This window comes from Myiozetetes cayanensis, unplaced genomic scaffold, assembly GCF_022539395.1.
Source record: "Myiozetetes cayanensis isolate MyiCay16 unplaced genomic scaffold, myiCay2020 scf347, whole genome shotgun sequence".
Classification (NCBI taxonomy): domain Eukaryota; kingdom Metazoa; phylum Chordata; class Aves; order Passeriformes; family Tyrannidae; genus Myiozetetes; species Myiozetetes cayanensis.
In genome coordinates this window covers 22,123-43,078 of record NW_026087574.1, presented here as the reverse complement: position 1 = coordinate 43,078, position 20,956 = coordinate 22,123, and the positions used below count along the sequence as shown (strand labels likewise).

The following is a 20,956-nucleotide window of genomic DNA, read 5'->3' as shown; positions in this document are numbered from 1 at the left end:
GAGGATTCTACACAGCCCCAAGGTACCTTCTGAACAGTTGATCTCTCTGCTCCAGAGTCTACTAAGAATTCAATCGCTTGTTGTTGGGGACTTAATTTTAGTTTTATCAAGGGTTCTGTATTTGTCCTGGTCCCCAGCAAATAGAGTCCCTGACACCCCTAATCCTCTTGAAATACTTGCTCATCCAGCATACGCTTCCTGCAATGTCTTTCTATATGTCCTTTCTTGTGGCAGTAATAGCATTCTGCTTCTGTCTGATTTGTCTGTTTTTGATTATTTGGGATTGTTTGTTTGTCAGACTCATGAGGGGTCCCACGTCTCTGCTTGTAATCCTCTTTTCGTCCCTCCCTCACTGTTGTCATAAAAATCTTTGCCTGTTTCCTCTGACTTTCCTCATCCGTTTGTACATATACCTTTTGAGTCTCTCTCAATAATTCATCTAACCCTCGCTCTTGCCAATCCTCAATTTTTTCCAATTTCTTTCTAATATCTTCCCATGATTTTGCTACAAACTGTGTTTTGAGTAAAGCTTGCCCTATCGGAGTATCGGGGTCTAGACCAGAATAGAGCTGTAAGCTCTTTCTTAACCTTTCCAACCAATCGGTAGGGGTCTCATCCTTTTTTTTTGTTGTTCTCTAAATGTCTTATTAATATTTTGACTCCTAGGAACTGTAATAAGCTATATTTTAGAGGGGATTCTTTTTTGTTAAACTTGGTAGGACTTCAGGACATTGATATGTGATTTCCGTGTGTATTTCCCACATATCTGTTAACTACTTCTAACAAGCTGGCGTTTGTTCTCGAGGCTGATAAGAAAGGGGGGAGGGAAGTCTGGCACTGTAATCAAACTACACCAGCTGGGGATACTGAGGAGCTTAGACGATAAGACTGGAAGGGGAGGAAAAATACCTACTAAAGGCGCATGCTCCAAGCCGGGTTCATCTAGCGGACATCGAGGAAGACTAAAAATCTTCATCACAGAGACCCCGGCCCACAAAGAAACCCCCAGACCACGGACGCCGGTAACACAGCCCAGGAACATGCATGGGGAAAACTTTGCAACTGAGCATGTGCAAAGAGCACATGCCCCGGACTATGTATGGATAAGAACCTATGTACTGAGCATGTCTGGATGGCGAACCGGGGGGTTCAAAAGGGGAAGTTTGAGAGCCTGAAGGGGGGGGGGCGGGGTAATGGGACGATTCCCGCGTGGTGACAGGGGCGGGACAAAACGGCAAATCCCCCCCCTCGGCAGAGGGGGCGGGGTAATGGCAATGTTCCCGCGCGGCGGCAGAGACGGGACAAGACAGCAAGTTTCCAAACAGGGTTCTAGTGTCTGACTTAATCCATATGCTAGCGTATTCGCTCTCTTCTGCACAGAAGGGTTCCTTACTATTAACATAGATGTTCAGAGCCTGACACATCCAATTCTCAAATGCGCCATAGACTGGCCAATATAAATAGTCTCGCCTTATCTGCTTTTCTCCCCAGACTTCCATACAATAATATACCATTTTTTCCCTTGACTTCCCTCCTCCAGAGGGGTAATCATTCCAGTATCTTATCATTATTCCCAAGGGACTATTCAGGGGTATTTCAGGCAATTCCACCTCAGAATTACCCATGGGAGCAAAAATTCTACTCATTATTTGTCCCATCTTCCGGAGTGCCTCCACACACACACACACACACACACACACACACACTTCACTCGCTTTCCCTCTTTCGTGGCCCGGTCCCTCGCGGGATACGGGAACGCACTACCACAAGGTCCGCACTCGCTTCGTCCCGACGGACGTCTCAGTTTCTCGCACTCCGGGACCCCCTCCCAAACCGAAAGGGGGATCCGCAAAATACTTACCTCTCCCTGGGTAAGTCTTCGTTCAGCTCCTAGCCAAACGGTCCCTTCCCCAACCGGACGGCAACCCCTATTATACTTACTACTTCTGAGTAAGTCTTCGCTCGACTTAAGTCGAGCGGCCCCACCCGACTGCAAGCCGGGCGGGTTCCTTAATCACTCGCTCTCTCCCTGAGCAAGTCTTCGTCCGGAGTTCGTGCACGAAAATTATGGGGAACTGCAGTAGTTTATTTGCTTAATTGCCTTCAAAATTTCGGTCGAATATTTGGAATCTGTGCTGCGGGAGTCTCCCCTGAGCCGTCCAACAGGGACGGGGGCGCCCTCTCAGAGAGAGAATCCCACCACACAGGGATCCAAATCTGAGGCACAGCACCAAATTGTTATAGTCAAATGACCAGATATAAATTTTTTCTTTTAAATATATTGTAGAAATTTATTGAAGGCAATTAAGCAAAGCAGCGCGCTGGAAGACCCGGGGAAACTCCTGTTCCGCCAACGGTCTTCCCGCCAAAAACGTGCCATGATCTTTTATATGTGCCGCTATTCCCTCCCCTTTAGGCGGCGCCGGGATGCCGGGTGGCAGGTCCCAGATGGAGGTGGTCCTCAGATGGCAGCGGCTGCTCTCGGAACGGGGCGAGTGGCTCCTCCCTCGGGCCGGCTCCTCCCTCGGGCAGCTTGCTGCCACGGCTGCTCTGCCGCTCCTGGCTCGGCTGCGACAGGCTGTGCTGGGGGTTGTACTGCTTGGCTATGCCCCTTTATCCATATCTTTATAGGTTCATTTAAAGCTTACAGTCAGAACTTGTTTACATAGTAAGATATAGCTTTCCATAGTAACATAACATTGTGGTTTGATATTTGTAATTCAAACTAACCACTAACACTAACATTGTAAAGATAATTTGATTAGCAAATTATTTATCTTTGCCTTTATTAACTATTTCAGGCTTTATGAGGACAGAGCCTTTATGAGGTTTATGGCATTTATGAGAGCATCTCCTTTATGATGAGAGCCCCATGAGGAGGTTTATGGGCCTTATGAGGACAGGGGCCTTATGAGGCTGATGAGGAGAGTGCCTTTATGAGGGCTGCCCCATTATGGTGTGGATGGATTCTATGAGCACAGAGACCTTCTGAGGCCTGCCCCGCTGTGAGGTGGATGGGGTTTATGAGGACATGGCCTTTACAAGGGGAACCTCTTATGAGGTTTATGGGCTTTATGAGGAGAACATCATTATTACCTGTAAGGTTGTTATAAAGACAGAGCTTTCATGATGAGAGCTCTTCTATGAGGTGTTTGGGCTCTATGAGGCCTGCACCATTGTGAGGTTTATTTGCTTTATGAGGGCAGTGTCTTTATGAGGCCTGCACTGTTATGAGGTGGATGGGGTTTATGAGGGCAGAGCTTTTATGATGTTTATGGGGTTCATGAGGACATGCCCTTTTTTCATGGGAGCCCTTATGAGGTTTATGGGCTTTATTAGGACAGCACCATTATGACATGTATGGGCTTCATGAAGACAGAGCTTTTATGATGAAAGCCCCATTATCAGGTTGTTTGGCTTTATGAGGACAGTGCCTTTATGGGGCCTGCACCATTATGAGGTTTATGGGTGTGATGGTTCAGACCTGGCTCCCTGCCAAATGGCTGAACTCACAGTAGCAACCCCCTTCCCCCTCCTTTCTTCCCTTGGGGCAAAGGAAAAAAAAACTACAAAAAATTGAAGAACCCCAAATCAAGCTAATTATATAAATATATATATATTTAATTATATTACAATTATATACAATTAAGATGCTATGTACACAGCGAATCCAAACACTTCCTGAAGGGAAAGGGAAACAGGAAAAAGGGACAAAAGGGACACCGAACAGATATACACAATCAAACTCAAGAACTATCCTAATAACTAGCAAAACAAATCTCACCACGTCCCTTAGAAAAGCAGGATTGGCAGACACGACCAGCACTCTCCAAACCTCCCACATGGTAGGCCAAGGGTAAGTGCAGGCCTCAGCCTTAGGTAAGCGAGACCAACACAAGGACCCACTGCCCTGAACCTCGCTGGAAGAGAAGAGAGCGAGGTCTCTGATCTCCAACTTATTTATACTCTGGATTATGTAAAATTCGTATGGAATAGTGCGTACATGGCCACTTCCTTGGTTACAAGCTGGTTACCAGGAAGGCCTAGACCAAAACCATCACAGGGAGGAATCTTCATTCTTATTACATTTTGGGACACAGACTGACAATTCCAGGGCAGGGGCTCTGACACCAAACAAATGCAATTCCACCCAGGAAAGGAAGCCCTTACCCTCCATCTCTGCCCTGCAATTGGTGAGCCACTCTTGGCACTCCAGGCACAAAGAGACCTTCTTGTGCTAGCACCTTTTGTCTGGGATGTATCTTCATTCTTCTTCCAATTTGGGATTCTGACTGACAGTTGCAATTCAGGGGTTCTGACACCAAACAAATGCATTTCCACCCAGGAAAGAAAGAATGTAGTGATTTTGAGTCTAGGCCTTCCTTGGTAACCAGGTTGTAACCAAGGAACCAAGACCATGTTCCAAGTATTCCATACGATTCGTACATAAGCAAATGTATAAATAAGAAGGGAGAGGAAGCTCTTGCTCTCTTTCTTCTGGCCAACTGAAAGCGCAGGTTTTTCACTCTCATTGTGCCTGGGTGAAGGAGCGAGGCCTCGTGTACCTGGTTGGCCTTGAGAAGCAGAAAGTGCCGGCAGTTTTTGGTGCGATTCTCTGCTAACTTAAGGAAAGTATTAGGGTAACGGTTTGGCTTTAGGGTTCAGATTCAGGTTTAGGATCAGGGTTAGGGTCAGGGTCATGGTTAGGGTTAGACTTGGTTCAGGCTTGGGTTAGGGTTGGAGCAAGGGCTAGGGTTAGAGTTAGGGTTAGGGTTAGGGTAAGGGTTAGGGTAAGGGTTAGGGACTCTGAGAATTCCTGCACAGGGGTTCTGACACCAAACAAATGCATTTCCACTCAGGAAAGAAAGCCCTTCCCCTCCATCTCTCCTCTGCAATTGGTGAGCCACTCTTGGCACTCCAGGTACAAAGAGATCTTCTTATGTTGGCACATTTTGTCTGGGAGGAATCTTCATTCTTAATCCATTTTTGGACTTAGACTTACCATTTCAGCACAGGGGTTCTGAAACCAAACAAATGAAGTTCCACTATGGAAAGAAAGCCCTTACCCTCCATGTCTCCTGTGCAAATGATGAGCCACTCTTGGCATTCCATGCACACACAGAGCTTCCTGTGCTGGCACCTTTTGTCTGGGAGGAATCTTCATTCTTATTCCATTTGGGGGATCAGACTTGTGGAGTGCTGAGCTGAAAAAAGACACACTATGGACAAACCATACTAATTGGCCTCATTTAGGCCTGCCCCTGACATAGCCAGAAGCCTCTTTGCAGGCAGGGGAAAGATACGGGAGCAGTGATAACAGACTGCAGGAATGTAAACAAAGAGAAACCTGTGGCAAAAACAAGGAGGAGTTTTAGGAGAAAAACAATGTCTTCATATCACATGGACATCTGTGTGCACCCAATAGGAAGTGTGTCACTAATGCACGCTCGGTTCGTGGGTTACAGCAAATAACCAGTAGTTTGAAAGTGATCACGCCCCGGGGGCAGTGAAAGTATATAAGAGGTTGGGTTATGTAAATAAAGCGGAACATTTGCGTAAATCATCCTGATTTGTGTGCAGTTTGTTCTGGAAGCTCCTCCGCCAACATCCACGTTATATCACAGCTGTCCCTTTGTTGTCACCAGTCCCCTGTGACGTCACTTGTCCCCAATGATGTCACCGATGTCCCTGTGATGACGGCTCTGTCCCCAGTGTTGTAACCCCTGTCCCCTGTGATGTCATCGATAGTCCTGTGAAATCACAGCTGCCCCTTTGTGGTCACCAATCTCCTGTGACATCACTGGTCCCCAGTGATGTCTCTGCTGTCCCCGTGATGTCACCAGTGTCACTGATGATGTCATGGTGTCTCTGCGATGTCACTCCTCTCCTTGTCAAGTCACCGATGTCCTCTGTGATGTCACTGATATCCTTGGGAGATCAAGGCTACCCCTTTGTTTTCACCAGTCTTCTGTGATGTCACTGGTCTACAATCATGTCACTGCTGTCCCTGTGATGTCACCACTGTCCCATTTGATGTCACCAATGTCTCCCATGATATCACTGGTGTCTTTGTGTTGTTATTTAGGTCCCCTGTGATGTCATTGATGTCCCTGTGACATCATGGCTTTCCCTTTGTTGTCACCAGTCCCCAGTGATATTTCTGGTCCCCAGTGATGCCATTGCTGTCTCTGTGAAGTCACCACTGTCCCCAACAGTAGCACCATGTCCCTATGATGTCACTGATGTCCCTGTGATGTCACTGATGTCCCTGAGACATCACAGCTTTCCCTTTGTTGGCAACAATAGCCTATGATTTCACAGGTTCCTCTGTGATGTCACCACGGTCCCCTGTGATGTCACCGATAGCCCTGTGACATCATGCCTCTCCCTTTGTTGTCAGCAGTCCCCTGTGAAGTCACTGGTCCCCAATGCTGTCACCGATGTCCCTGTGATGTCACCACTGTCCCCTGTAATGCCACCAGTGTCCCCGATGATGTCATCCGTATCACCAATGATGTCACTGGTGTCTCTGTGATGTCACCCCTGGTCTTGTGTAGTCACTGATGTCCCCTGTGATGTAAGCAATCTCCCTGTGACATCACGACTGTCCCTTTATTGTCAATAGTCCCATGAGATGTCACTGGTCCCCAGTGATGTCACCACTGTTCCCTGTGATGTCACCCCTGTCCCCAATGATGTCACTGGTGTTTCTGTGATGTCACCCCTCTCTTTGTGAAGTCACCGATGACCCCAGTGATGTCACCCATGTCCCTGGAATGTCATCACTATCCCCTGTGATGTCACCAGTGACACCAATAATATAACTGGTCTCTGTGATGTCAGCCCTGGCCTTGTGAAGTCAGTGCTTTCCCCTGTGATGTCAACAATGTCCCCAATGATGTCCTGCTGTCTCTGAGATGTCACCACTGTGCTGAGCCGTGGCACCAGGTCCTCGTCATGTCAGTGATGCCAGTGATGTCCCTGTGACATCACAGTTCTCCCTTTCTTGTCAACAGTCCCCTGTGATGTCACTGGTCCTCAATAACGTCACCGATGTCCCTGTGATGTCACCACTATCTCCTGTGATGCCACCAATGTCACTGATAATGTCACTGGTGTCTCTATGATGTCACTCCTTGCCTTGTGATATCACCGATGTCCTTTGTCATGTCACAGGTTTCCCTGTGACACCACGGCTGTCCCTTTGTTGTCAGCAGTCCCCTGTGATGTCATTGGTCACCAGTGATGTCACTGCTTTCTCTGTGATGTTACCACTGCCCCCAGCGGTGGCACCATGTCCTCGTTATGTCACCGATGTCACTGTGATGTCACCGACCCCTTTGGTGTCATCGATGTCCCTGTGACATCACAGCTGTCCCTTTCTCGTCACCAGTCCCCTGGGACATCACTGGCTCCCAGTGATATCACTGATGTCTGTGTGATGTCACCACTGCCCCTGTGATGTCACCACTGTCCCCTGTGATGTCATCAATGTCCCCAATGATACCACTCGTGTATCTTTGTGTTCACCTTCACCCCCTGTGATGTCACCAATGTCCCTGTGACAGCACAGCTTTGCTGTAAACAGTCCTTGTGACATCACTGGTCTTCAATGATGTCACTGCTGTCCCTGTAATTTCACCACTGTCCCCAGCAGTGCCACCTATGATGTGACCAATGTCCCTGTGACATCACTGCTGTCCCTCTGTTGTCACTCTGATGTCACTGGTCCCCAGTGGTGTCCTTGCTGTCTCTGTGATGTCACCACTGCCCCCTGTGATGTCACCAATGTCCCCGATGATGTCACTGGTGTCTCTGTGATGTTGCCACAGTCCCCTGTGATGTCACTGATGTCCCCTGTGATGTCACCAATGTCCCCGTTGATGTCACTGGTGTCTCTGTGATGTCATTACTGTCCCCTGTGATGTCACTGTTCCCGAATGATGTAACCTCTGTCCCTGTGATGTCACCACTGTCCCCTGTGACATCAGCAATGTCCCCGATGGTGTTATTGGTGTCTCTTTAATGTCAACCCTTTCCTTATGAAGATACCGATGTCCCTGTGACATCAGGGTTGTCCCTTTGTTGTCAGCAGTCCCATGTGATGTCACTGGTCCCCAGTGATATCACCCATGTCTCTGTGTGTTGTGGTTTTGCTCTGTGTTGGCCTCCAGGGCTGGGCCTACCCCCCTCCTGGGCTAAGACCGGAGGCTGGGGCTTACCCAGACCCTGAAGGTTTTCTCTTCCATGGACTTGCAAGGGGACACTTGCCTACCATGAATCTTCTTCCACAGGGTTACAGGGGATATGGCTTATGAGTCCATCCCTGTTTTCTGTGGAGGTCCCTCTCTATGGGAGAACAGTCCTTGATAGACCTCTCCAGCATGAGTCTAGCGTGGATCCCTCACTTGGATCCCAAGCTTACCCGAGCCGTTTGCTCCGGTGTAAGTTCTCTCTCTCAGGGTCATAAATCTTCAGCAGCAGCATGGATCTCTCACTGATATCCCAAGCTCACCCTAGCTGTCTTCACTCCAGAGTAAGCCTCATCCCTTTCAGGGTCATAAATCTTCAACAGGACTCTGCCTCAATTCAGTCCTTCTCATGAAGTCTCGGCTTCCTTGTACATCCACAAGCTCTTTTGTGAGCCGTATGTGGGTCTCCTTACCCTAACAAACTTCTACAGGTGTCAGGGATTATTTTTTAGTCTTTTCCCTGCTGAAGGGAGAGAGTGAAAGGGGGAAGAAGCAGCCCCCCTTTCCAACTTTCCTTCTCTCTTCTGTGGCTGCCAGCTTTGACCTTGGACACTTCATTATCTCTTCGCCAGAATTCTTTACAGCAGTTTCTGTCCAAGTAGTCAGTCCTCTAAAGTTTTTTTTTTCTCCACTCTCTTTATTCCATGAGGTTCCACATGCTCCAGAAGGCCCTGCACTGTGACCATGGTCCCTTGATTCCAGAAGATTCCCATATGTCACAGTGGTCCTGAGGATTCCATGAGGTTCTGTGGTGTCCCAATTGCACAGTGATTCCATCAGGTCCAGAGTTTCCCAGCACTCCTTTGAATCCAGGAGGCCCTGCAGTGTCACAATGGCCCTTGGTGCTGTGAGGTTGCCCAGGGTCACAATGGCCCCTTTGTCTCCACATGGCCCTGCAGTGTCACAGGGTCACAGTGTCACAATGTCACAATGCCCCCTTGATTCCAGGAGGTTCAGCACCTTCCTGGGACTCCTTTGGTTCTGTGATACCCTGGAGTGTCATCAAGGCCCCTGGATTCTGTGAGCTGCCCCAGGGTCCAAGAGCCTTTGGCTCCATAAGGCCTTGCACTGTGACAATGGCCCTTGGATTCCAGGAGGTTCCAAAGTGTCACAATGGCCCTGATACCAAAAGGTGGCAGAAACAAACATCTCCATCCCAATTTTTAAGTATTAAGACAGAAATTGTTCTTTTTTCAGCACTGGATGTTAGCAGGAATGCTCCTCTAACTTAAGGTGCCAAATGAGAGATTGACAGGGCTTCTTATTGCACACACTGGGTACATATTCATTAGATGTTCTTCTTTGGTTTCTCCAGGTCCAAAGGCTGTTGTCTTGCCCTCAGTCCTTGCGCAGGCACATCATGATCCTGTTCCACCACCAAAAACTGTTACATTTCTTCTTCATCGTATCTGGGGACGCAGATCTTATTTCCATCCTGTTAGTTTGAGTTACACCCCTGATCTAATTCTCCAGGACTTCCCTAAGATTACATTGTTCCTTCTTTGGGCATTCTGGGACACTGTGAGCCAAGTTTCTATTTCTCCCATCATCATCCCTTGGCACGTGAAGGACATCCAGGGGATCAGGCCCAGCCAGTGTGGGGTTGGGAAAGGCAGGTCCTGCCTGACCAACCTGGTCTCCTTCTGTGACAAATGACCCACTCAAGAGCTGAGGGAAAGGCTGGGGATGTGTCTGTGCTGACTTCAGGAAAGCCTTTGATCCATCTCCCACAGCATCTCCTGCACAAACTGGCTGCTCATGGCCTGGACGAGGGAACTGTTTGCTGGGGGAAAAACTGGCTGATGGCCCAGGGAGTGGTGGGGGATGGAACTAAATCCAGGTGGGGCCGGTCACTAGTGGGGTTCCCAAGGGCTCAGGGTTGGGGCTGCTCCTGTTTAACATTGTTATTGGTGATCTGGATGAGGGGATCGAGTGCCCCCTCAGGAAATTCGTGGATACCATGAAGTTGGGTGTGAGTGTGGATCTGCTGCAGGGCAGGAAGGCTCTGCAGAGGGGTCTGGACATGTTGGATCAATCAGGCCAAGTGTCAGAGCCTGAATTTGGGCCCAAACAAGCCCCTGGAAGGCTCCAGGCTGGGGGCAGAGGGGCTTGAGAGATGCTCAGCAGGAAGGGACTTGGGGGTGCTGCTTGACAGTGACTGGATATGAGCCAGAGTGTGCCCAGGGGGGCAAGAAGGCCAAGGGCACCCTGGCCTTTCAGAAGAACAGGGTGGCCAGCAGGACCAGGGCAGGGATTGCCCCTCTGTGCTTTGCACTGAGGAGGCCCCACCTCGAGTGCTGTGTCCAGTTCTGGCCCCTGAGTGCAAAAAGGCCCTGGAGGGGCTGGAGCGTGTCCAGAGAAGGGAACGGAGCTGGGGAAGGGCCTGGAAAACCTGTCTGATGATGAGCAGCTGAGGGAACTGGGGTTCTTTAGTCTGCAGAAGAGGAGGCTCAGGGAGCATCTCATCACTCTCTACAATGACCTGAAAGAGATTTTAGTGGGGAAGGGGGGTCAGTCTCTTCTACAAAGCCTTTAGTGAGAGCAAGAGCGGAAGAGTTGCCTTGGATGAGGTTCAGATTAGATATTATAAAATGGTTTTTTCACTGAGAGAGTGTTTAGGTGTTAAAACAAGTAGCCCAGGGAGGTGGTGGAATCTCTGGAAGTGTTCAGATGGCATCTGGATATGGCACTTTGGGATATAGGTTAGGGGTGATTGTGGTGGTGCTGGTTGACAGTTGGACCAGAAGAACTTGAAGGTCTCTTCCAACCTTGATGATCCTTTGATTCTTTGACCTGTCATCACAGTTTCCAGGTTTGTGCTCTTCCACAGTCCTAAGGATGTTTTCTCAGTTGGGTTCCTCAGTGGGACCCATTAACACCACAAGAAACTTTACAGTTGGAATCTCACTTTGGTTTCTCAAGAGGTTCCTCAACTCTCCTCAGGGTCTGATGTTCAGGGACTCATCCCCAAAGCCCCCAAGGGTGATGAAATGCCTGGGGCTGTTGCTGTGCTGCTGAGCTGGGCAGGGCTCCTGGCACACAGGGAGCTCCTGGCAAGCGGGCAGCGCTGCAGAGAGACAGCTCTTCCCAGGAGCAGCTCCTCTGCACAGCCCAGCAGGGCTGAGGGCACTGCCTGCAGGCACCGGAGAAGACAAGCAAGGCAGAGGGAGGTTCAAGGCAGAGCAAAGATGGGAAGTGTTCAGCTGACACTTCACTTGGGGACACAATTTCACAGCCCTCTGCAGAGTGAGTCTACAGATGCAGGGCAATGGGGCTTGTGTGCCTGCAGGACTCTCCTAAAGCTGGCACATCCCCAGCCCTGGGCATCTGTCAGGACTGTGCCAGTGTCTCTGTTGCCCAGGGGCAGGATGTGCTCCCGGGCTGGGCTTCCCTGAGACTCCATCAGAGGGACAGGGCAGGATGGCTCCTTCTCCCAGGGATGGCTGTGGGCTGTCAGGGTGGGGGTGCAGCCAGGGGTGCCCAGGGCTGTCCTGCACAGCAGGGTCCCTGTGCTCCAGGGTTCTTTGGGCAAGAGAAAGGACTCTGCTGCCTGCCAGGGTCAGCTCTCACCCTGCCTGGGGAGTTGCCCTCATCTGTGCAGGGAGGAGCTGGAGGTGAAGGGAGAGAACCCCAGCAGGGCCCAGGCAGGGTCTTCCTGCCCTTGAATGAGTGCTGTGTGGGGTCAGGGCTGCTCACAGATCCAGATCACACCAGCACCTTTCCAAGGGGACTTGAAAAAGGGAAGGACAAAGCAAGATTAATATGAAGATAAGGAGCTTTTGTGAATCAGTGTTTTCAGTTTTCTGCTTCTGGGGAGTTTGGGGATTGAGAAGTGAAAAAGGAGCTCTCCTGTTGGACAAGTCCCTGAGACACCTGAGCTGTAACTTTGAATGAACATTGGGGCTGAGAGCAGCTTCCTAAAGTGCCTTCAGCCCCTCCTCTGCCTTTGACAGAAGTAGCATCACCTTTGCTGGAGCCTTCAGTTTTTTCCTGACCTGCCCTTTTTCCACCTGCAAAGAAGAAAAGGTGCCCAGAGGGTGCCCTGCAGACAGGCAGGTTTCTGTAGGGCCAAGGTGAGTGCTCAGAGGTTGGGATGGGATCTGGGAGTGCTGACAGGGCAAATTCCTGGCCCAGGGAAAGAACTGAAAGCCCTGCAGTGTCCTGGAATGTTTCAAGATCTGCATGGGATCCCCTGCAGTGCAGAGCCCTCCCTGTGAAGAAGCCCCCTGCCCTCCTCTCCCCCCAGCCAAACCTCTGCTCTCAGGGCTGGGGGGTGCAAGGGCTGAAGCCCCTCCTGTGCAGGCAGAGCTGCAGCAGAGCCGTGGGGCAGCTCTGCAGCCCCGGGCCCAGTTCCCTGAGCAGAGCACAGGGCTGGGAGCAGCTGCCCGGCCCTGCTGGGCTCTGGGAGGTGGCCCAGCTGGCTCAGGGTGACGCTGTCCCGAGTGCCCAGCGGGCTCTGCCCCGGCCTCTCCCAGCCACACCCTCCCTGTGCTGGGCCTTGTTCCTCCTCCTGCCTGTGCCCTGGGCCTTCTTCTCTTGCTGCTGCTCTGGGGCTCTCTGGGCAGGGCACTTGGAGCTGCACAGTCACTCCCTGCCCTTGGGGCTCCTTTCCTGCAGCCCTGTCCTTGGGAACAAGTGTCCCAGCTTTGCTCTGCCCTGGGGGCTCTGGGCAATGCTGTTAGTGTATCCAGGGAAGGAGCTCAATCTCCCTGAGTCAAATGCCCTCATTAGGATACTTGGCAGTGTCCCTGAGGTTTCCTTCCAAGCTGGGAGCTTCCCTCCAGGATGCAAACATGTCCTGTACCATTTTTCTATTCTCTGAAATCCTCACAGAGATGAGCAGAAATGCTACAACTGTGAAATTTCTGTTGGGTTGGTGAAATGAGCATTCCTTGACTATAAATGGGGTTCTGAGACCTTGAGAAACGGACAGACATTTGATGGGCTGTGGGGGATCTCTCTGCTCTCAGTAGTGCCTGGTGTTTTTTAAGAGAAACATGGGAGGATGGTGTTGTTCAATCTGGGAAAGGTGAAAGCCCAGAGAATCCTGAAACACAACAGGAACAGTCCAACTCCTGTCACTGTGCACTCATCATTGTGCCTCACAGAACTCCCTCTGTTTCCACTGTGGGCAGCAGGAATGCTGAGGGTTTCTGGCATCCTTAAATGGTCAGCAGGGAAGATGAAGAGGATCTGTAGAAACTCTAGGAAAATTTTAATGCATTCCAATACCCTTTCCTCAGAACTTGAAGTGCAGATGGTGACAAGACCTTTGCATTACAGCAGTTTCATAGGACAAAGCTGAACACCAGGAGAGGGCCCTGACCCAACACATTTCCACAGAGTAAGGATGAACTATGCAAGTGTGGTGGGCAGTTCCCTGCTCCTCATATCACACTCAGCCAGAACAAATGAAGGCTCCACTCCTGGAGTTGAAAAAAGATCTCCTATAAACTCAAAAGGCTGTCTGTCTGACAGGGGAGGGTCTATGGGAAACAAGAGAAGTATCCCTTAACTTGTCATGGCCTTTTTTTCCTCTGACAGTTCCCCATGCCCAGAGGCATCAAATGCCCAACAGCAGCTCCATGGCCCAGTTCCTCTTGCTGGCATTCTCAGACAGGCGGGAGCTGCAGCTGCTGCACTTCTGGCTCTTCCTGGGCATCTCCCTGGCTGCCCTCCTGGGCAACGGCCTCATCCTCAGTGCCGTAGCCTGCGACCAGCACCTGCACACCCCCAGGGACTTCTTCCTGCTGCACCTCTCCCTCACAGACCTGGGCTGCATCTGCACCACTGTGCCCAAAGCCATGCACAACTCCCTGTGGGGCACCACAACCATCTCCTACACAGGATGTGCTGCTCAGCTCTTTTTCCTTCTCTTCTTCATCTCAACAGAGTATTTCCTCCTGACCATCATGTGCTACGACCGCTACGTTGCCATCTGCAAACCCCTGCACTACGGGACCCTCCTGGGCAGCAGAGCTTGTGCCCACATGGCAGCAGCTGCCTGGGCCTCTGGGTTTCTCAGTGCTCTGCTGCACACAGCCAATACATTTTCCCTGCCCCTGTGCCAGGGCAATGCCCTGGGCCAGTTCTTCTGTGAAATCCCACACATCCTCAAGCTCTCCTGCTCACACTCAGGCTACCTCAGGGAAATTGGGCTCACTGTAGTTAGTGCCTGTTTAGTGTTTGTCTGTTTCATTTTCATTGTTTTCTCCTATGTGCAGATCTTCAGGGCTGTGCTGAGGCTCCCCTCTGAGGAGGGACGGCACAAAGCCTTTTCCACGTGCCTCCCTCACCTGGCCGTGGTCTCTCTCTTTGTCAGCACCATCATTTTTTCCCACCTCAAGCCCCCCTCCATGTCCTCCCCATCCCTGGATCTGTCCCTGTCAGTTCTGTACTCGGTGGTGCCTCCAGCACTGAATCCCCTCATCTACAGCCTGAGGAACCAGGAGCTCAAGGATGCCATAAGGAAAATGATGACTGGATTCTTTTCAGGGGCAATAAACTGCCTCTTTTCTTCTGCAGAACACTCACTGTGTAACCCTTCCATGGCCCAGCCTGCCTTCTAAAGCTTTTGAGTGTGGTGGTGGGGGAGTTTTCCTATATTTTTTCCTCTTTTTATGTTGTTAACACAGAACTTTATTCTTCATCCCGTACCTAATTCATTCTCTACCTTTTTGTTTTAACCCAAAATTGTGTAAATGAGGAAATATTCTCTGTGTGTGTATTTAAACAAAAAAAATGTTACTGCAGAAACTTGTTTGTCAAACATCCATCCTTTGTTATTGTGTACATTAGGAATCACAATCTCTAATAAAGGACTTGAGTTCTTTTGTCCATATTCTTGCTCCAAGAACTTCCCTGCAGCTGGAGGGCAGTGCCTGTGTGCAGAGGAGAAGGGGTAGAGAGTGCTGGGACAGGAGCACTGCCAGGGAGCAGCAGCTCTTGGGCTTTTTAGAGATGCTCTTTTTCCACTGTCTCCCTCTCCTTTCTGCTCCTTCCCGAGGCCTGAGTGCTCTGGCAGCTCAGTCACTGCTGTGTGTCAGTGCTGTGACCATGGACAGGGACAGGCCATGGCACTGCTGGCACAGAGCTGGGCTCCTCAACATCATTTCCATCAGGAAAGGGGATCCCCCTGGGCATTTCCTGAAGACTCTGTTCTTTTGAAAAGGTTGGTGTAAAGAACAAGGCAAGGAATAGACTCTCCAAGGTCTCCTTGCTTGGCTTGTTTCCCCATTCAGGCCGTGCAGGGAGAGAAGGACTCACTGTGGTACTTCAGGGCCTGAGAGCTGGGTCAGATGTTGTGTGCTGGTGGCCAGTGGCAAATGGTCTCCAGGTCCCCTGCCTGGGGCTCTGCAGCTTGTGCTGGCTCTGATGGCAGGGGAGGACTTGTGTGTAGGAAATGAGAAACTGCAGGAGAGCACAGAGGATCTGCAGGGACAGCCCATCCAATACAGCCAGCAGTGACTGGAGCCCTGGAGCAGAATCCTGCCCAGGGTGGAGTCACCCACAGCTAAAGTACTAAATGTCCCTGGGAACTGGTAAAGGAGAGTTTTGCAACCCCAGGAGACACAGCAGGAACAGAGAAAGGACTCTGGGCAGTGACTCCTCTTGCCCTCAGTGAACTCTCATTGTGTCTGCCCAGCTCAGGGAGGGCTGTACCAGAGCCAGGGCTGGGCTTTCCAGGAGAGTGTCCTAAGAACTCTGCAGCCCACAGGCTGGATGGAGTGGAGCCCTGCCCTGCCCTCTGTGCCATTGCAAACAGCCCATGGTCCTGCCAAGCTTGTTCTTGGCTACTGAGCCTTCCAGGAAGATGGTAGAGGGTGGAGAGGAGGGATCCCCATCCTGCTGGCTCTGCTTCCCAGCCTGACCAGCATGGCCAGTGCAGGCTCAGCCCAGGGTGCCACAGCCCCTCCCTCTGCAGAGCAGCCCCTCCAGCTCAGGGCCCTGCAGGGATGCCAGGCTGGGATCTGCAACTGCCCAAGGCAGCCTGGACACACTGCCCTGGGCAAAGGGATGTGCCTGCAGAAGAGCAAGGCAGCATTTCTGTGCCATCTCAGAGGAATCCATGGCACAGAGAAAGCTCTTTCTGCAGCCCCCCTGGGGACAGGCTGCTCTGTGCCTGGGCCAGGACTCTGTGCTGGGCTGGGCAGAGGGGCTGGCACTGAGGGGCACAGTCAGGCTGTGCTGGGCATCTCCTGCAGATGACACCAGGGCTGCTGCAGTTGCCCTGAGCTCCATTTGCTGCTGCCATGATGAGTGTCCAGCCCCTGAGCTGATGGGGATGCTGAGACTCCTGTCTGTGCCCCAGGAGCTGCTGTGCCCTTCAGAGGGGCTGGGGCTGTGGGGGGAGTGCCCAGAGCTCTGCAGTTCCCTGGAGTGGGCACTGCTGAGGAGCCAGAGCAGACTGGGCTGCTCCACCGCTGAACTCTAGAAAGAGATCACTTCTAATTTTCTCCTGAAGAATCATAGGAATAGTCAGAAACACAGACTGAAAACATTCCTTATGGACCTTTACCCTCTTTGTAACCTCAAGCCCCAACACTCCCCAAAAGTGCTGCCCCTCCCATTGACAGGAATCCACTGCTCTAATTCCAAGACAGAAGAAGCCCAAACCCAGAACTCCAGACTCTTATTTGTCCTCCAATGCCCACCCCAGTCCCAAATCTGTATTACAAATATGAAAAGCCGAGCTTTAATCCTGACACGGTCCAAAAAATCTTCCACTAATCATGAACCAGACACTGCCAGCAGAACAACAAACCTCCCAGAGTTCTGCCCAATCCCCACCCTGAGCTCTAAAGCCCAAGCCCTGACCATGAAGCACCCCCACAGCCCTTGGGAGCAGGGCAAGGACCTGCAGGGCCCAGAGCAGCCCCAAGGGGTTGGCAGAGCAATGGGAGGTGACCTGGATCTGCTCAGCTCTGCAGGGACCCCCAGCAGAAGGGCCTGGGCTCTCTCAGGGATGTCCTGTGGCACAGGGGCTCAGCATCAAAGCCAAGAAGGCCAAGTGCACATGGCAGCAGCCAGAGCTGGGGGACAGCAGAGCCATCAGGGAGGGCCCAGAAATGCTGCTGGGAGGGGGGTGGGAAAGCAGGAGGGGTGTGTGCAGCCTGCAAGGCCAGAGGAGCAGCAGGGCCAGGGGAGCACAGCCTGCAGCAGAGATGGCCAAGGGCTCTGGCAGGGCTGCAAGGCCCAAAGGCACCCAGGCCTTGGTGCCCTTGGCTCTGGCAGCTGCCTCTGCCCCTCAGGCCACCACAAGCAACTTTCCTGGCAGCTTCTGCCCTTGGGTTCTGCCTCGCCCCTCCCTGAGCAGCCTGGCAGGGCTTGCACAGTTTTGGGCCTTTGTTGTTCTTCCCCCTCCCATCCCACTGCCCCCCAAACAGCCCTGAGCCCCCCGAGCAGGGACAGGATCTGCTGGGCCAGGGCCTGGGGCTCAGCCTTGGCCTTTGTGCTCCACAAACCAAGGTAGGCTTTGTTCAGCATTGCAGGGGCCTGCCCAGAGCCTTTGTCTGCCTGCACTCCTGGCCTGCAAGGATCTGCTCGAAGGAGTCCCTGGGGAGGCTTTGTCAGTGCCTGCCCTCAGTGGGGCCCAGCAAGGCTTCAAGGGACTTGGGCTTTGGCTTCTGACTTTTTGAGCTACTTCTTCAATTTTCTCTCTGTACCTCAGGATGAGGGACTTGTCTCTAAACACACTGTGGGGCTCATTAATATACAGACAAACAAATTAATTTCCTTCCTTTAATTGTCTTCATGTTTTGAATTCTTCAACAACTAATTGGAGTTGTTTTGTAGTTTTGCTAAGGAGGAAAATTTCAAGGAGTAACTTGCAAGAAATTGCTGTTGTTTAATGAAAGGCAATGATTTCTACAGAGCCTTGGGATGCAAGAGTGTCAGAGTGCAAAGAATTTGGGTCCAAAGATAAGGGGGCAAAAGAGCTTAGTAGCACTTAATCACTGACCAACTTAAGAGTTATCAAGGGATTCAATAGCATTTACTACAACTGAACAGAGACTGAATTATAGATTCACAAAAACAACACTCACATCAGAGTCAATTCACACTGATATCTCAGATCTTTTTGGGTTTTTTTTTTAACTTTTCTAGATTTTAGAACTAGTTGTGTAGTGAATATATTTTAATGTAGCTGTATTATATCCCTTACCCTTGACAGAGTAGTTACACACACCCAACCCTACTACCCCATTCCATATCAATCCCTCGAAACTCCATTTTTAGTCTTCTTTTCGAGGTAGAATTGTAGAAAAACACCCTAAGGCCTGGACCAGAAGATATCACCCAGACACAGTGACCTTCTAGGCAGAACTCTTCAGGAACTCCCAGGATTGTGTGTGCTGCAAAGAAGATGAAGATGAGGAAGAAGGGGTCCCAAAGACACCAAACCCAGTTCCTGAAGGGGTGTGTCAGAGGGCAAAATGGGGCAGAACCAGGGTTGAATAAAGCTGGGATTGGATGGACCTTATTATAAAATCATAGAAACCCCTGTCTGGGGGGGCACACATGGTATGTATTCCTCTAGGCCTAACAACTCTTTAAACGAACAGGTCTCTTTATCTTATCTCCTACCTAAATTGGTCTGGAGTCTTTTTCTCCATGGTCTCTTAAGGCAAAGACACCCACATCCAGGCAGAGATGTGTGGACACATCAAGATCTGGGTGTGTAAAGGTCCCTCTCCAAAATTCTCCTGGTTGTCAGTGAAACACTCTCACACATCCCTTTGTGTTTCCCAACAGACAGGGTTCCACGAGGCCCTGCAGTGTCCCAATGTCCCCTTCATTCCATGAGTTCCCACAGTGTCACAGTGACCCCTTGATGCCACGAGTTTCTGTGCTTTCCATGTTACCTTGGGTCGATTGAGGACCTGCACTGTCTCACTGGACCCTTGATTCTGCCAGGTTTGACAGTGTCACAATGGTCCCTTCAGTTCCAGAAGGCCCTGCAGGGTCACAATGGCCCTTTGATTCCATGGCATTCAGCAGTGCAATAGTGGTCCCCTCATTCCATGAGTTTCCCCAGTGTCCCAATGGCCCCTGGACTCCACATGGCCCTGCAGTGTCCCCACAGAGCCTTTGATTCCAGGAGATTGCGCAGGATGAGCCCTGGGAGGTCCCCATGGAGCCCCCGGGACAGCAAAGTGACCTCCCGGCCCTTGAGGAGCCCTGAGAACTTCCCCAGGGGGAAGGGCCGGATCCTGCCCTGGGATGGGGCAACCCCGGCTGGACGGACACCCTGGGAATGAGAGGCTGGGAAGCAGTGCCGGGAAAGGGCCCTGGGGGTGCTGGTGGGTGCCAGTTGGCCCTGAGTCAGCAGTGCCCTGGCAGCCAGGAGGGCCAAGCCTGTGCTGGGGGCATCAGGGAGGGGATTGTCCCGCTCTGCTCTGCCCTGGGGCGGCCTCACCTGCAAGATTGGGGCAGTTTGGAGGGGACACAATGGAAGGGAGAGATTGAGCCATTGGAGAGTGTCCAAAGGAGGCCACGAGGATGGGGAAGGACCTGGAGGGGAGGTGTGTGAAGACACTGAGGGCACTTGGTGTGTTCAGCTGGAGAAGAGGAGACTGAGGGGAGACCTCACCGCAGTCACAACTTCCTGGGGAGGGGCAGAGGAGGGGCAGGCCCTGAGCTCTCCTCCGTGGTGACCAGGGACAGGACTGAGGGAATGGCCTGGAGTTGTGTCAGGGCAGGGTTAGGCTGGATCTTACAAAAAAGGTTCTTCCCCCAGAGGGTGGTTGGGCACTGAACAGGTTCCCCAGGGCAGTGGGCACAGCACCAAGGCTGACAGAGCTCAAGGAGTGTTTGGATGATCCTCTCAGGCTCCTGGTGTGAGCCTTGGGGATGGTCCTGTGCAGTGCTAAGGGTTGGACTGGGTGATCCTTGGGGGTCCCTTCCAAATCAGTGTATTCTGTGACTCTTTGATTATCAACCCTGTGTTCAGCACAAATCCAAAACACAGCCCTGCACTGGCCACAGGGTAGAAATTTAACTGGACTCCCCCTGAAAGCAGCACACCCATTATGGGCTCCCACAGAAACATCCCACAGTCCATTTGCCACCTGGAACCAGTGACTCTGAGTTCCTGCTTCCCCAGCCCCAGGGATGGTGTCCTTGTCTGCTCATTCCTCCACACTCTCTTCTCAGTGCTGGTATCTTAACCAGACAAGCCCCTGGGAATAATTTCCTTCTAAGTCCTTAATTCTTTTGTGGTTAATTAGACTAATCTCAGAAGTACATTCAAAGTGAATATATTGTATTGAAGAAGCAATGAGACAGTATTCCCTTTTTTGTGTCCTGTTCACTTTTTTCCCTGGTTTTACATTGATATCAGGAATCCCCAGTCAGTACTGATCACAAGCACCTCCTAAAGGTTGTTTAGCCTTGAGAAGAGAAGGCTCAGGGGAGACCTCATCACTCTCTACAACTCCCTGACAGGAGGTTCTAGCCAGGTGGGGGTTGGTCTCTTCTCCCAGGCAACTATCAGTAGGACAAGAGGGCATGGTCTCAAGCTCTGTCAGGGTAGTTTTAGATTAGATATTAGGAAGAAATTCTTTACAGTGAGGATAATCAGGCATTGGAATGGGCCGCCCAGGGAGGGGGTGCATTCTCCATCCCTAGAGGTTTTAAAAAGAGACTGTATGTGGTACTTAATGCCATAAGTCTGATAACTGTGGTGGTAGTGGATCAAGGGT

The 20,956-nt window shown here is 51.2% G+C and overlaps 1 protein-coding gene across 1 annotated transcript; it reads left to right on the top strand.

Annotated features, from left to right (window-relative positions):
• Positions 1-13,819: 13,819 nt before the first annotated feature.
• On the top strand, positions 13,820-20,535 carry LOC126646440 (olfactory receptor 14J1-like). Its single transcript, XM_050327788.1, has 2 exons — positions 13,820-14,733; positions 20,511-20,535. Exons 1-2 carry the CDS (start codon positions 13,820-13,822, stop codon positions 20,533-20,535), a joined length of 939 nt encoding a protein of 312 aa, XP_050183745.1.
• The last annotated feature ends 421 nt before the right edge of the window (positions 20,536-20,956 follow it).

What these genes read in the sequence shown, in the direction of transcription:
- LOC126646440 (XM_050327788.1), top strand. Translation starts at nt 13,820, where the DNA reads ATGCCCAACAGCAGCTCCATGGCCCAGTTCCTCTTGCTGGCATTCTCA. An exon ending in GCCATAAGGAAAATGATGAC is followed by an intron (nt 14,734 to 20,510) that starts TGGATTCTTTTC and finishes CATTCAAAGTGA; the next exon opens with ATATATTGTATTGAAGAAGC.